At 45.8% G+C, this 13,603-nt stretch overlaps 1 protein-coding gene and 1 long non-coding RNA gene across 51 annotated transcripts in view; one reads left to right on the forward strand and one right to left on the reverse strand.

Moving 5' to 3' along the window:
* The window catches only part of CCDC110 (coiled-coil domain containing 110), a 26,856-nt gene extending 15,179 nt beyond the window's left edge, over nucleotides 1–11,677 (reverse strand). For 3 of the 50 annotated variants that reach the window (XM_063809265.1, XM_063809253.1, XM_063809262.1), the window contains exons 1-7: nucleotides 11,542–11,671; nucleotides 10,605–10,709; nucleotides 5,084–5,264; nucleotides 3,492–3,675; nucleotides 2,659–2,714; nucleotides 2,308–2,373; nucleotides 714–824 (exon numbers count right to left, since the gene is read on the reverse strand). In XM_063809265.1, the coding sequence (XP_063665335.1) occupies nucleotides 714–824; nucleotides 2,308–2,373; nucleotides 2,659–2,714; nucleotides 3,492–3,546 (288 nt within the window). In that variant the 5' untranslated portion in view covers nucleotides 3,547–3,675; nucleotides 5,084–5,264; nucleotides 10,605–10,709; nucleotides 11,542–11,671. Of the gene's footprint in view, nucleotides 1–558; nucleotides 619–713; nucleotides 825–2,307; nucleotides 2,374–2,658; nucleotides 2,715–3,491; nucleotides 3,676–5,083; nucleotides 5,265–5,481; nucleotides 7,278–10,239; nucleotides 10,377–10,406; nucleotides 10,741–11,541 lie in introns of those variants that run through there. The other 47 variants (XM_016952583.4, XM_016952579.4, XM_016952582.4 and 44 more) reach the window with 31 other exon arrangements.
* LOC134809820 (uncharacterized) lies at nucleotides 11,326–12,130 on the forward strand. Its single transcript, XR_010156378.1, has 2 exons — nucleotides 11,326–11,631; nucleotides 11,968–12,130. It is a non-coding gene; the product is annotated as an uncharacterized LOC134809820 (long non-coding RNA).
* Nucleotides 12,131–13,603: the final 1,473 nt, after the last annotated feature.

The following is a 13,603-nucleotide window of genomic DNA, read 5'->3' on the forward strand; positions in this document are numbered from 1 at the left end:
AACAAGCATTTTATCCATTTCTACAGCAAAGGAGCATAACAAGTATGATTTATTTTCTCCAACAGTTATTTTGAGATCTGTAACTCTGGTCTTCACAATTTGCTTAGAACTTGCTCTTATTTCCTTTGGGGTGAGATACATGGGCCAACCCCTCAATTTCAGAAATATAGAAATTTAGCGTCCTTCAAGAGGCTGTCATAGGTAGGTGGGAAAGATGGAACCGATAGGTCAAATGGGAGTTTCAGGCAAATGAATGTTTCCAATTCTGGGCTATTTGTTAACCTTAGCTTGCACTCATTTCAGATGATTTTAGGACTGTGACTATCCTGGAAGTGTGAATTTGAGTCAGTGTGGACACAGTGATGGTAACTTTGGTTTGGAGCTTTTCTAGGGAATTTACCCCAGACCTAGGTCAATCCTAAGTGAATAGATTGGCTATAAAAACTGCCTTGCATTTGAATTTACTCGGGAATCTTTCACGATCTGGACTAAGTCAAATGTCCCTCACAGACTCTTAAGAGAAATGGGAAAACTGCAAAAGTACAGAGGTAAATACACATCTTTTAAGGTTTTCAGGACTGGAGTTTCCTTATTTTCATCTCTGATGGTCCATTTTTCCTGTAACAAAGAGGATCATGTAAAGTGAAATGAACTGATGGTAGTCACGTTTTGAAGTACCTACATATAGAAATGATTTCTGTAGAATAACATACCAAATCCTTTTCAATGCGCGTGCCAAACACCAGATTTTTTTCTGAGCTAAATTGTGGGTTTTCTACTTCAATAATACTTTTGTTCAATATTTCACTGATTTCCGACTGTACCTTTAAAAGATAAATTGAGAAAAATTTGATTTCAGATTTGTAAACTTATGAATGTACAGGAATAATAGACATTATAATTAAAAGGTGTGTTTAAATTTCCTGCCCATAAACAGTCTTTCCCATCTTATAGAATATAAATGAAAGCTACTTAATTTATTGTAATCTCTATCATTAATCTTTAAGAAAATTATGCCTTGTTATAATCAGAAGCAATTTAGTAAAACAAAGTTTTATGAACTATATTCAAATGATTTTAGGTGTCTGATTTTTACATTGTTGAATAAGAGACCTTTGGAATCTATTCTGTCCCCCTTAGGAGGAGTTATCTTCCCTTCCTATTTCCCTGCAGGTGCTTTTAGTATAAGAATATTGGGATGAAGTTTACATTGGGTCTTTAGTGAATATGTGTGTGTTACATACCCCCAATATCTATACTCTAGCCTTCTGTTTATACTTCTTCTTATTTCTTGTGGATGAAGCATGGTTATGGTAGTATTGATTCTGCCTCTAACTCCCAGGGGCACCTGACTGAGTGCTCACTAGTCAGGGAACAGTGGCCACCTGACAGTGATTGGTTGAAGCATTGCATGTGACCCAGTCGGGATCCATCTGAATCAGGCCAAGAACCTCAGTCTAAACCATTATGAGCAAAGTGTAGCCGGGTGCGGTGGCTCACGCCTGTAATCCCAGCATTTTGGGAGACTGAGGTGGGCAGATCACCTAAGGTCGGGAGTTCAAGACCAGCCTGGCTAATGTGGTGAAACCTGGTCTCTACTAAAAATACAAAAATTAACCAGGCATGGTGGTGGGCACCTGTAATCCCAGCTACTCAGGAGGCTGAGGCAGGAGAATTGCTTGAACCCAGGAGGCAGAGGTCGCAGGGAGCCAAGATCATGCCACTACACTCCAGCCTGGGTGACAAAAATGAAACTCCTTCTCAAGGCAAAGTGTACTCTCTTCTTTGACTTGAATTTGGAAGGAGAAAGAACTGGACCTTCTAGCAGATCTTCTACCACCACAGGGAGTCTGAGAATCCCCTACTGTGGAAAGCAGAATCAGGATACAGAGTGAGACCTATTTTGACGACACAAGACCTGATCATGTGGACTCAGCCATCCTGAAGTGAGCTCTCTCCAGGACTTTCATTTACTTGAGCTATTAAAGTGTATTTTTTCCCTAAGCCAGTTTGAATTAGATTTCATGTCACCTATAATGAGGGTCCCTATTTGTAGTCTACATATAGACTTTAAACATGTATTTAAAAAATCAGCGAGTGCTATCTCTTTTGGCTTGTTTCCAAATAGAAGTATAACAGAGAGAAGAATGTAGTTTCTTTAAAATAAATTTTGAGCCTAGAATATGCTGTGGCCTCTATTATATTAAATTCTGTGTCAGCTAATCCATTGGCTAGTGACCATCAGCTTAGAAGATGGGATGATACTTCAAGGTGAGATATTTCATATATAGATCAAAAGAAACATACCATGCTGACATTCTGCAAAGTCTGCATTCGCAAAGCCTGAAATGATTCCAACTGCTGCTGAAGGACCTATGACAAAAGTAAAGTATGAAATTGAGTATTTTTAGGTAGGTAAACGTATTCTTGAATTGTTATGATTTTATGTCTCCCAAAGTTGCCTATTACTTGAAAAGATCCCATGAGGGTCAGGTGGTTCACATTCTTAGGCATTTTGCTAACTCCCCAATGTGCTTTCATGGAGATCCTTGTGAGGATAAAGTGAGAGAACCTGTTTGCATTTAGGAAGTATTTATTCTGAAAAAGATCAGCCTGTACCCAGAATTTTGGAGATAATAAAATGGAATATAGACTCACTTTCAATGCTGATTGTGGTTGGATTTGATTTTCTGATTCTGCTATGCAGCCATATTCTAAGAAGCAAAATTGAAAAACCATGTGACTTAATTCTTAAATTTTATTTTTTAAAACCTGTAATAGAAAGCAGTCTCCTAACTTTCTTGGATACTGAGGCAGAGATAATGAGAACTTCTGATATTCACACTATGCTAGTCACATAAGCTTAAGTGGTAATTCTCGCTTGATTTAATATATCTACTTGAGGTTGTAATAAGTGTCTTCACTTTTAGAGTACACCGTTAATTTGCAACACCACACTTAGAACTCTCAAAAACTCAAATATCAAATATCTTTGTTTCTGGGATATAAACTGCATTCAAAAAAAACCTAATAATGCTCATATTATGGGAGACCCTTGGCAAAGTAGTATACAGGCCTCAATTTCTGTGAAATTTCCCTGTGACATTTTTCCCCTTATGGAAACCAAGTTGGATCAACAGCATAATTTTTGTCCTGGCTTAAGCACAGTACGCACTTGTGGCTTCCCTTGGGAAGGGCAGTTTCACATTCACAGTCTTTAGATCCCCTCTTGGCCATGTATGAATGGGCCTGGGCCTGGAACACTTCTTTACCAAGGGGACTCTTGCTAAAGTCCTCGTTCACAGCCTGTGCTGGACTTGCTACCATGTGTGGGGATAGCACTCCCCGCTTCAGACTCAGTGTGTACTCCTTTGTTCTGCTTAAGTGTGTGTGTCATATGATACCTGGCCAACCCTGCTACTCTAACTGTCCCCTGCTAGATTATAGATGGGCCAGAAGGGGCCCTCTGGCCATGGGGAACCAACACCCACTACTGAGGCTGATCTTGCTCCGTCTCTTCAGTCTGTGAGTAAAGGGTTGTTCCATCCGGTGCTTGACTGTTGTGTTTTGCTTGGCGACTCTGATACTAAGATACAGTAGACAGAAGTACTCCAGCTTCTTTTGATAATAGGCAGAATGTCACTTGCTTGATACCGTCCTGGATAGATTATAGATCTGCAACAGGGGGAGACTCTATCATGTTTGCAAATGCCCTTATATCCCTCTTTGTCTGCATGTTAGGCTGCTTGCTTTGTAAACTTTTTATTAAAGAGTGTATTCATAAAAGCTTTCAGTGTCCTAAGTAAAATGAGAGCTATGATGGAACGTTCCCCTAGGCTGATAATTTCTGCCCTAAGTTTTAAAAGAGGTCAGCGAATCTCCTTTGGATTGGCAGACTGTCAGATGTTAGAGAAGCCGCTTGCAAAGTAGAGGCACCCCTTCTGCTCTCTGACCCTCACCACCAAAGGGCAACGCTGGTTTGGAGCCTGCAGCTGCCTGGCTATTGAAGAATCCCACCTTCAGTCAGAGGGTGGGGAGGGAGAGCGAGTCTGTCTGGATCTTGCTTAGCTTTGCCTCCACCTTCAGTCAGAGGGTGGATCTTGCTGTCTGGATCTTGCTTAGCTTTGCCTCTTCTTGGGAATAAAATGGCAGCTAAACTCCTGGTATCCTGAACTGTTCATCTAAAAAATAAGGAACTGAAGGAAGGCCCAGACCAGCATAGGAAGGAAACACAACGTTTTTCAGACTCTAAAGTAACCTCTTCTAATGAACTTAACTAGACCAAAGTGCAAATCGGGAAGAATATACCACCTAGAATCCTGCCACCCACAATGAACTGTTGTTAATTCTAGGTGCCATCTTTCGGTCAGCTCTCTATGCACATATGTGGACGAAGTGGAATCATTTTATACATAAATGGTATTTTACATAAATAGTGCCTATATTTACTTGAATTTAAGAGAATTTTTAAAACTGCAAGTAGTGGAAATTATTTCTAGTATTTAGATTTTTTTTTTACTACATGAGAGATATTATTTCCTAAGAGATCCCTGTAAACTAATGAAAATTAACATGAAAAGAATTAAGAGATTGAAACCTTTATTGTTTCAATAACATACAGTTCTATTGTATTCATTGTTGACTTACTCCCTGCCAAGAGAGATGAGAAAATTAGCGTTCTATTTCCTTCCATGCCTACTTCCCTCTTTTCATGGTATTTGCTAGTTATGTGATTTATACACTGTGAAGGTTTATGTTTACATTCTGTTCTGTAACTGTAATTTCCACACAGCTCTTTCTTTAAACACGAAGATAGGATATCATTCTCGTAAATGTATTCAGCCTTCAACTCTATTCTGAGTGATGTAACTGTTCAAAATTCTATCTCCTTCCTATACCTACAGGAATAGCTTCCTTTTTCTGTACAGATTTCCTTTCATTAGGAGGATTTGCAAGTTCAAAGCTAAATATAAGATTCCTTTAGCTAAAACCAAATAAGAAATATGAGACCAAAAGAAATGTACAGACTTAATAAAGGGATACAGTAAATCAAAGATTTCAAAGAAAGCAATGGGATTTATACATGTTGTCGACATATATTTTTCATCTTCCATCTCTTCTTCCTTTCTTGGCCTCAGCGTGATTGCACTGGTACTAAGCAGCTTACTGGACCCACGGGAGCAGAAGATGAGGACACGTCGGAGCAGGAGACCGGGGCTAGGTTATGCAGAGCCGCCAGGCCAAGCTGAGCGGATTGGCTTTTCCTGCAAGTGAAACGGGGAACTTTGGAAGGTTTCCATCATGAGAATGATTTGATCTGACTGAAAAGTTTACAGGTCACTCTGCTACATGATAATAGAGTATGGGGTGGGGGTGAGAAGGCAATTGCAGGGCTACCGCAACAATCCAAGTGGAGATGAAGATATCTTGACTAGAATGGTGGTGGGGGAGGTGGGGAAAGCAGGCAGATTCAGAATATACTTCGGAGATGGAGCCAGCAGCATTGCTGGAGGATTCGTTGGGGCCAGGAGAGACGAATGAAGGATGGCTCCTTGTTTTCTGGTGAGAGCAGATGGATGAGGGATGATGTCATTTACTGGGGGAAAACAGTAGAGTAGGAACATACTTTAGGAGAAAAACATTTTTAGATATGTTAAGGCTAGGTTGTTAAACATCAAAGAAGAGATATCCAATAGTCAGGTGGGTCTACCAGTGTATGATTCATGGGAGCAGCAATGAATACATCATTCAACATGGATGGGCCTGGCGCGGTGGCTCGCACCTGTAATCCCAGCACTTTGGGAGGCCTAGGCGGGCAGATCACGAGGTCAGGAGATCGAGACCATCCTGGCTAACATGGTGAAACCCTGTCTCTACTAAAAATACAAAAAATTTGCTGGGTGTGGTGGCGGGGCCTGTAATCCCAGCTACTCGGGAGGCTGAGGCAGGAGAATCGTTTGAACGTGGGAGGTGGAGGTTGCAGTGAGCCGAGATTGTGCCACTGCACTCCAGCCTGGGAGACAAGAGCGAAACTCCATCTAAAATAAATAAATAAACAAACAAACATAGATGTCACTGCTGGCCATGCAGAAGGACATGTATAGAAGCCCGAACGAAGTGCTTGAGGAGAGAATGGAATGTGGAGATTGGTGGGCATGGAGGATAGGTCACTGTTTCTAGTTTCACTGTGGAAGGGAAGACAGTGCATCCTGGAAGAGATGTGAAGGTCAAGAGGGATTTTTTTTCTTTTTTTGAGATGGAGTCTCACTCTGTTGCCCAGGCTGGAGTGCAGTGAAGTGATCTTGACTCACTGCAGCCTCCACCTCCAAGGCTCAAGTGATCCTCCCATGTCAGCCTCCGGAGTAGCTGGGACCACAGGTGTGTGCCACCACATCTGGCTAAGAGAAGGAATTTTTTTTTTTTAAACCACAGGACATTCTAACATGCTTGTTTGCTGCTGGAATCACATAGTAGAAAGGGAGAAAAGCAATAATTCCGGACAACGAGGGAGGCTAATTGCAGAAGCTGGGACTTGAGAATTCCACAGGAGATGAGATCCAGAGGAAATCACTTTTGATTGATCAAGGACAATTCTTCCGTTGAAATGGGAGAAGACCTAGAATATGGGTTTCACAAATGTGAAGGGTGAGAATGAAGGAGTTTGGGTCTGAGTGCTTCTACTTTTTTCATATAGAGTGGGACCATGTTATGAGTGGAGCGGCCAGGGAGAAACGTGTTCGAGATTTAAGAACAGGAGGACTGAAATAGCTTTTTTGCAGAGGATTTGAAGAAGAATTTTCTGTGGAAATAAAGTAAGTTTTCCCAATAGCATTGAGAGTGCATTTTAGATTCATGGTATGACTCAAAAGTGAGTGTTTTTCTCCAGCAAAGTTCAGATGATTCTGCACAGGCAGAGAGTAGGCAGGGAGTCGGATTCATCTATTTTTAAAAGCTATTAACATAACTTTCTGTTTTTCTTATGAGTTTCAGAGACATCGGCTGCTACTTGTTCCCAAAGGAAAGGTAATTTAAAAACTAGGCAATACTTAGTCACACAGAATTACGTGATTCTAGAATTGGAAGGGAAATTATCAAAGAACCCAGGAGATAAAACACAATCACACTCCACCATTTACCAAGTCCCTGCTAAACATACAATATCGGGAGGCACATAAAGCGGAAGGCATGGTCCCACCCACCAAGATGAGAGTTTATTGGGAATGTAAGAATATTACTCATCTCATATTCAACTTAAATTTTCCAGCTGCTTCATATTTCTGTCAAAAGTGAAAAACAAGGTAGTTATCAATGGGATGACTTTTGAGGTAATTTTTATTCTCAGCCTGCAAAAAATATTGTATTCAATGTATACAAAAAGTACCAACTGCATACCTGTAGCAAACAGACCAAGAGGAACAAATACATTCTGAAAATGCAACAGGGTAACGATTCTATATAAGATGTCAGGCTCTCTGCAAGCTTTGTAATTCTTAGGTTCTTCTCATTGCAACCTCTGCCTCCCGGGTTCAAGTGATTCTCCTGCCTCGGCTTCCTGAGTAGCTGGGACTACAGGCATGTGCCAGCACACCCGGCTAATTTTTGTATTTTTAGTAGAGACGGGGTTTCACCATGTGGGCCAGGCTGGTCTCAAACTCCTGACCTCAGGTGATCCTCCTGCCTCGGTCTCCCAAAATGCTGGGATTACAGGCGTGAGCCACCATGCCTGGCCGCAGGTTCTAATACTGAGTTCTGCTGTGACAATTCAAGTTCATTCCTAGATGTCCCTGTCTTACAAAGCTTTGTGAGGTGTGGCACCCTCTGCATGAGGCTTTGTCACAGTCATTATGCAAGGAGATATGCAGCAGGTCGCCTGCTGCCCAGATTTGAATTCTAGCTTTGCCACACACTCGCAGTGAGGGGATAACTCTAGGCGAGTGTCCAGTTTGTAGATAAAGCCCTTACTGAGGTGTACGAGGTGTACGGCACATAGTGAATGCTCAAGAGACACTAACTCATTACTGCAGAGGCAATATGATGATGATTTGGTAAATTCAAAATTTCTAGTCAAGACGGAGGGGAGAGAAGCCTTCTCAAAATTCTCCAGTGCTTCTCAATTTTCTCAGAATAAATCCCAAATTCATCCATGGAACTACAAAGCCCTGTCCTGGTTCCTCCCGCCTACCCTTCCCTACTTGTTCTGCTCCATTTACAAGAGCAACCGTTCCTCAATCACACCAGCCACGCTCCCACCACAGGGTCTTTGCAGTTGCCATTCTCTCTGCCTGCGGTGCTCTTTCCCTAGAAATCTGCACAGATTGCTTCTTTACTTCCTTCTGGTCTTGGCTCAGACGTGACCTGCTGAGTGAGCCCTTCTCCTACCACCCTGTTTAAAATGACACACTTCCCACCCACCTCTGCCACTCCAAATATTTCTCCACCCCTTCTCAGCCTTATTTTCTCCATACAATTTATTCCCCCCTTACAAACAATAGCCTTTGTCTGTCTGTTCCCTCACTAGAAGGTAAGCTCCATGTGGGCAGGGAATCTTGCAAGTCTTGTTCACTGTTGGATCCCCAGCACCTAGAACAGCACTTGAAACTTAGCAGGTGCTCAAAAGAATATGCTCCACAAACGAATGAATGAATGAAGGCTCGGGTACAACAGGGTGCTGGGAACAACACCCTGGGCACCCTCAAATTCAAAAGTCTCTCACAAACCCATTCCAATAAGGGTTAATTAGGTTAACCACTAGTTCTGAAATCAGACACCTTGGGAACATTCTATAACTCTTTGTAACCTGGCAGTAGTTATGCAAATCAGGTCATTATTTTCTCAGTACACGGGGAATGGATCACTTGGTGACAATGAAAGCATCAGTAGGAGAGTAGAGAGAAGGGTGCCAGCCATACCTCCTAGTTTTGCCTGTAGTTGCAGGCAGGAAATTCCTGGGTGGCCCCTGACTCAAGATAACTGGTGTTTATTAAGAACCTGTCCTGTGTCAACCCCAGACCTGTAAACACTGTGTTCTGGCAAGAAAGACTGTAACTCTTAAACATGTACATGTGCTGTTTTGCATGTAACTATTTTCTATAAATGTTGGCATCTTTCTCCAGAACCCTAAGCCTCATTCATGTTAGAAAACATGTGATCTTGCCAAATTAAGGTACTTCGATTTCTTCTGACCTTACATGCTCTCTTTGAGGTAAATACGGAGCTACCTCAATGTCTTAACTCTCTGTGAGGACTTTTTCTCCTTCGTTCAGGGGGCCCCTTTGCCCCTCCTGGTTGCCCAGGGAAACCTGCATATCTCAAGGGTAGAGGTAGGAGGGCGGAGAGGGGACTGGCCCGTGCCTGTCCTGCTGGCCTCCACTGGGGTGTTGCTCATCCTGGTAGTGCCTGGGCAGCCGGGTGTCTTCTGTCTACTGAGGTGTGGCTGCTCTAGTCTCTTCTTTCCGGGCCCTGACAAGGCTTTTTGTGAAGATCTTGCATGGTGGAGGTGCAGAAATCCTGTCCCAACCTCAGTCCTCTTGTGGTTCAGCACTTTGGCATCAGGATTGCCCATATCCTACAGAGGGGCAACTGGGGGTCCGGGCATGGCACATCAGTCTAGACCCTTCTCCTGCCCCGTGCTCTGCTCCTTCCCCGGCATGTCCCCTCACAGCAGGCTCCTCTGAGAGGCATGTAGTCAGTCGCCTGGGACTCCACCTTCAATGTCCTCAGATTCCCCTAGCTGGGTACCCCCATCTTATTCATAATTTATGCGGCGCTTGAAAGCTTTAGCTATGTGGCTATTTCAAACATCCTCCCCATATAATATCCTGTAGTCCATAAATATTTACTGTAAAAAGTAGTTTTCTTTAGAAAAGGTATACACTCCTCCCTGGATATCCACAGGGGATTGGTTCCAGAGCCTCTGCGGATAGCAAAATCTGCAGATGCCCAAGTCCCTAATACAAAATGGGGTAGTATTTGCATAGCTTCTATGTGTATCCTGCTGTATACTTTAAATCATCTCTCGATTACTTGTAATACCTTATACAATGTAAATGCTATGTAAATGGATGTTATACTGTTCAAAATTTGCATTTAAAAATTGTGGTACTGTTATTTTAAAAATTTTTTTCCCCCTGAATATTTTCCATCTGTGGTTGGTTGAATCCAAGGATGCGGAACTCCCAGATACCGAGGGCTGACCGCATATCGTTTTAGTGTGTGTCCAAAAAACGCAACAATTCTTACTTAGCATTCAGAGAAGCAACGGAGCATAGCGTGGTGGTGAAGACAGGCAGTCCGGAGCCGCCCTGCTGAATGCCCGCTCCATTCCTCGCTGCCTGTGTGACCTTAGGGAGTTAACCTCTCTGTGCCCGTTTCCTCATCTGCAAAATGGGGATCGTGATAGCACCTACCTCGTAAAAGTGTTGTGAGAATTAAACAGTTGATCCATTACGTGCTTAGAACAGCACTGGCACAAAGCGCGAGTGCCGTGGTGGCTGCTGTCCGTGTCATCACGGCCGTGGGAAGCACGCCAGGTGAGCAGGTGGCACAGGCCAGATGCTGCCGCCTGTGTACAGTTAAAGGAGCCTTTGACGGTCTGGCGATTTTACCTGTGTCGCTGCAGCCACTTTCCTTCACCCCCTCCGAAGAATTTAGGATCTTGGACGCTGAAAGGAGAACGGAGTCAACTTCATCCTCTTCCTGGTGCTGCTTTTCTGTAACAGAACCGTCCGGGGCTGTTCTGTCGCGGGTCGTGGCGTGGCGGGGCTGGCGGCGGAGCGGGGTGGAGGGATGGGGCGGGGCAGGGCTGAAGGCGGGAGCGGGGTGGAGGGAATGGGGCTGGGAGGGGGCTGAGGGCTGGGATGCGGCGGAGAGATTGGGCGAGGCTAGGGCCAGAGGAATGGGGCGGGATCAGGGTTGAAGGTTGGGGCGGGGCGGAGGGCTGGGATGGGGCGGAGAGATTGGGCGGGGCTGGGGGGGGCAGAGGAATGGGGCGGGCTAACGGCAGGGGCGGGCTAACGGCAGGGGCGAGGCGGAGGGAATTAGGAGGGGGCGGGGCTGAAGGCTGGGGCGGGGAGGGCGGGGAGGGCGGGGAGGGCGGGGCGGAGGGAATTAGGAGGGGGCGGGGCTGAAGGCTGGGGCGGGGCGCAGGGATGGGATGGGGCGGAGAGACTGGGCGGGACCTGTGGGGGCAGAGGAATGGGGCGGGGTCACGGCTGAAGGCTGGGGCGGGGCGGAGGGATGGGGCGGAGGGACGGCATCAGGCCGGGCCTGGGGCGGGGCGCGGCGCTTTCCGCAAGCGGCCACCCGAGGGCGCGCTGGGCGGGCAGCGGCGGCAGACCACGCAGGCAGCCTGTAAGCCACAGCGGACGCAGGGGGCCGCAGCGGGTGCTCAGCCCTAGGGCCGAGCGGGAGATGTGCGGCGAGTGCGGAAGGGCGGACCCGGGATGTCCCGGGTTTTCGAGCGGGCAGCCGCCTGCTGAATGCCCTTCTGCTGCCCTCCGTTCCCGCGGCTCCCCTAGGAGCCCAGCCCCGCCCAACTCTTACCCGGGCTCATCGCCGCGGCTCATCTCTCTCGCAACCGCCGCCGCCGCACGCACCCGCTCCGCCGCCCCGCGCAGGGCATCCTGTCGCCAGGTAACCGGATGGCCGGGGCGCCGGCCCCACCCCCACCCTCGGCGGCGCGCGCTCGGCTGGGGTCCCTGGTGGGGTCCCGGTGGGTCCCTCGTCACTCCGGACGCTTCCCCGAGAGCTTCCCTGGAAACCTGGCCTGGGACAGCCCACCTGGGCGCCTCCCCGCACACGCGCGGCTGTCCGGGACGGGCTTGCTCACACTCGGACTCGCGGCAGTACCCGCCGGACCAAAGCGGTGCGGAGAAAGGGACCGCCCGGGGACGGACACACACCTGAGAGCTTTCCCTTTGCCTTTCCACATCTCCACTTCATCGCTGTTTTTTTTTTTTAAATTCTTAGTCCTCTCGTTTCAGCGCATCCCTCAGAGGAGTTTCAGCATTTGGGGATTTGAACGGCCCATGACCAATATTGTGAAAGGACTTTTGTTTGCTGCAATGAAAAGAAGACTCCTATTTTCCAATAATGAATTAACCTAAACATGTATTAAAATATGCTCATGAAAGCTGTGGGAAGCGACGGTGGGCTTCCTTTGTCTAAGCATGTTAATTTTTACGCACCTAGTGTATCACGTGCAGGATTGATGTTGCGTTCACGGGAAACCCGATCTCCTTTAACCAAGGACTGGGTGCGTGCCCCCAGCTAATCCTCCTGCCCATCAGAAAATGGTGCTCTTTAAAGTTTTAAACGAGTATATATTATTTATTTTGTAGTAAACCATCACACATAGACAATTAAAATTCAAAATCACAATCACCAGGATATCATAATTTGCTATATAATAACATATAATAGATAATAAGTAATACATGATGGCTTGCTTTCATTGAAATGAAACTTCTTATGATAGTTTTAGTGGTTACTTCCTCTAATTTGTTTCTTATAGAAATGGGCTCTAGTGCGTGCGCCTGTAATCTCAGCTACTCAGGAGGCTGAGGCAGGAGAATCGCTTGAACCCAGGACGCGGAGGTTGCAGTGAGCCGAGATGGCGCCACTGTGCTCCAGCCTGGGCAACAGAGCCAGACTCCGTCTCAAAAAAACAAAAAAAACCAAACAAACCAAAAAAAAAAAAAAAAAAAAAAAAGAAAAAAAATGGGCTCTAGGTCCGGCATGATGGCTCACACCTGTAATCCCAGCACTTTGGGAGGCCAAGGTGGGCGGATCACCTGAGGTCAGGAGTCCGAGACCAGCCTGACCAACATGGTGAAACCTTGTCTCTACTAAAAATACCAAAATTAGCCAGGTATGGTGGAGTACATCCGTAATCCCAGCTACTTGGGAGGCTGAGGCAGGAGAATCACTTGAACCCAGGAGGCAGAGGCTGCAGTGAGTCGACATAGTGCAACCGCACTCCAGCCTGGGCCACAGAGCGACACTCTGTCTAAAAAAAAAAAAAAAGAAAAAAAAGAAAAAAAATGGGCTCTAGAAGATTTGACTTTCTTGTGGCATTGTAGACAATTTTAATAAATTATAATTTTGAGAATTTATGGTCTGCATTGCTGATTGATATTGATGATTCAGGAGATAGAAATTATTTAGGCTGATAGGGCAAAAGAGTCTTCAGCAGAACTTCTAACAAAAAACAGCTCAAGAAATCATTTTTTTTTCTAACAAAGAGCATCCTGAAAGCCTGCAAACCTTGCAAAGATAGATCAGGAAGCTGGAAGCGTGCACACCAGGGCGCAGGGGGTTGGGGGGCAGCGTGCGGGTGGATGCCAGCAGCTGCGCCGATAGAAAAGGGCTATCTGGGGGCCAGGCATGTCCACCATGGAAGCTCCATCTCCCCTTTTTTGTTAGCACGTGTACAGTAAGAAAGAGATGGGCAATATGGAAAAGCTCAGTCAGAGAACCCACCTGCGTAATAAAAGATTGGGGTGGGGGCTGCCAGAGATTCATGCCCTATGCAGATGGCACACCTGGTCCTAACTGGTTTTTCACACCCTGTGTAGATCAGACTGCCTCCCCATTAGCTCATCTA

The sequence above is a fragment of the Pan troglodytes genome, chromosome 3 (assembly GCF_028858775.2).
Source record: "Pan troglodytes isolate AG18354 chromosome 3, NHGRI_mPanTro3-v2.0_pri, whole genome shotgun sequence".
In the NCBI taxonomy this organism is placed as follows: Eukaryota; Metazoa; Chordata; class Mammalia; order Primates; family Hominidae; genus Pan; species Pan troglodytes.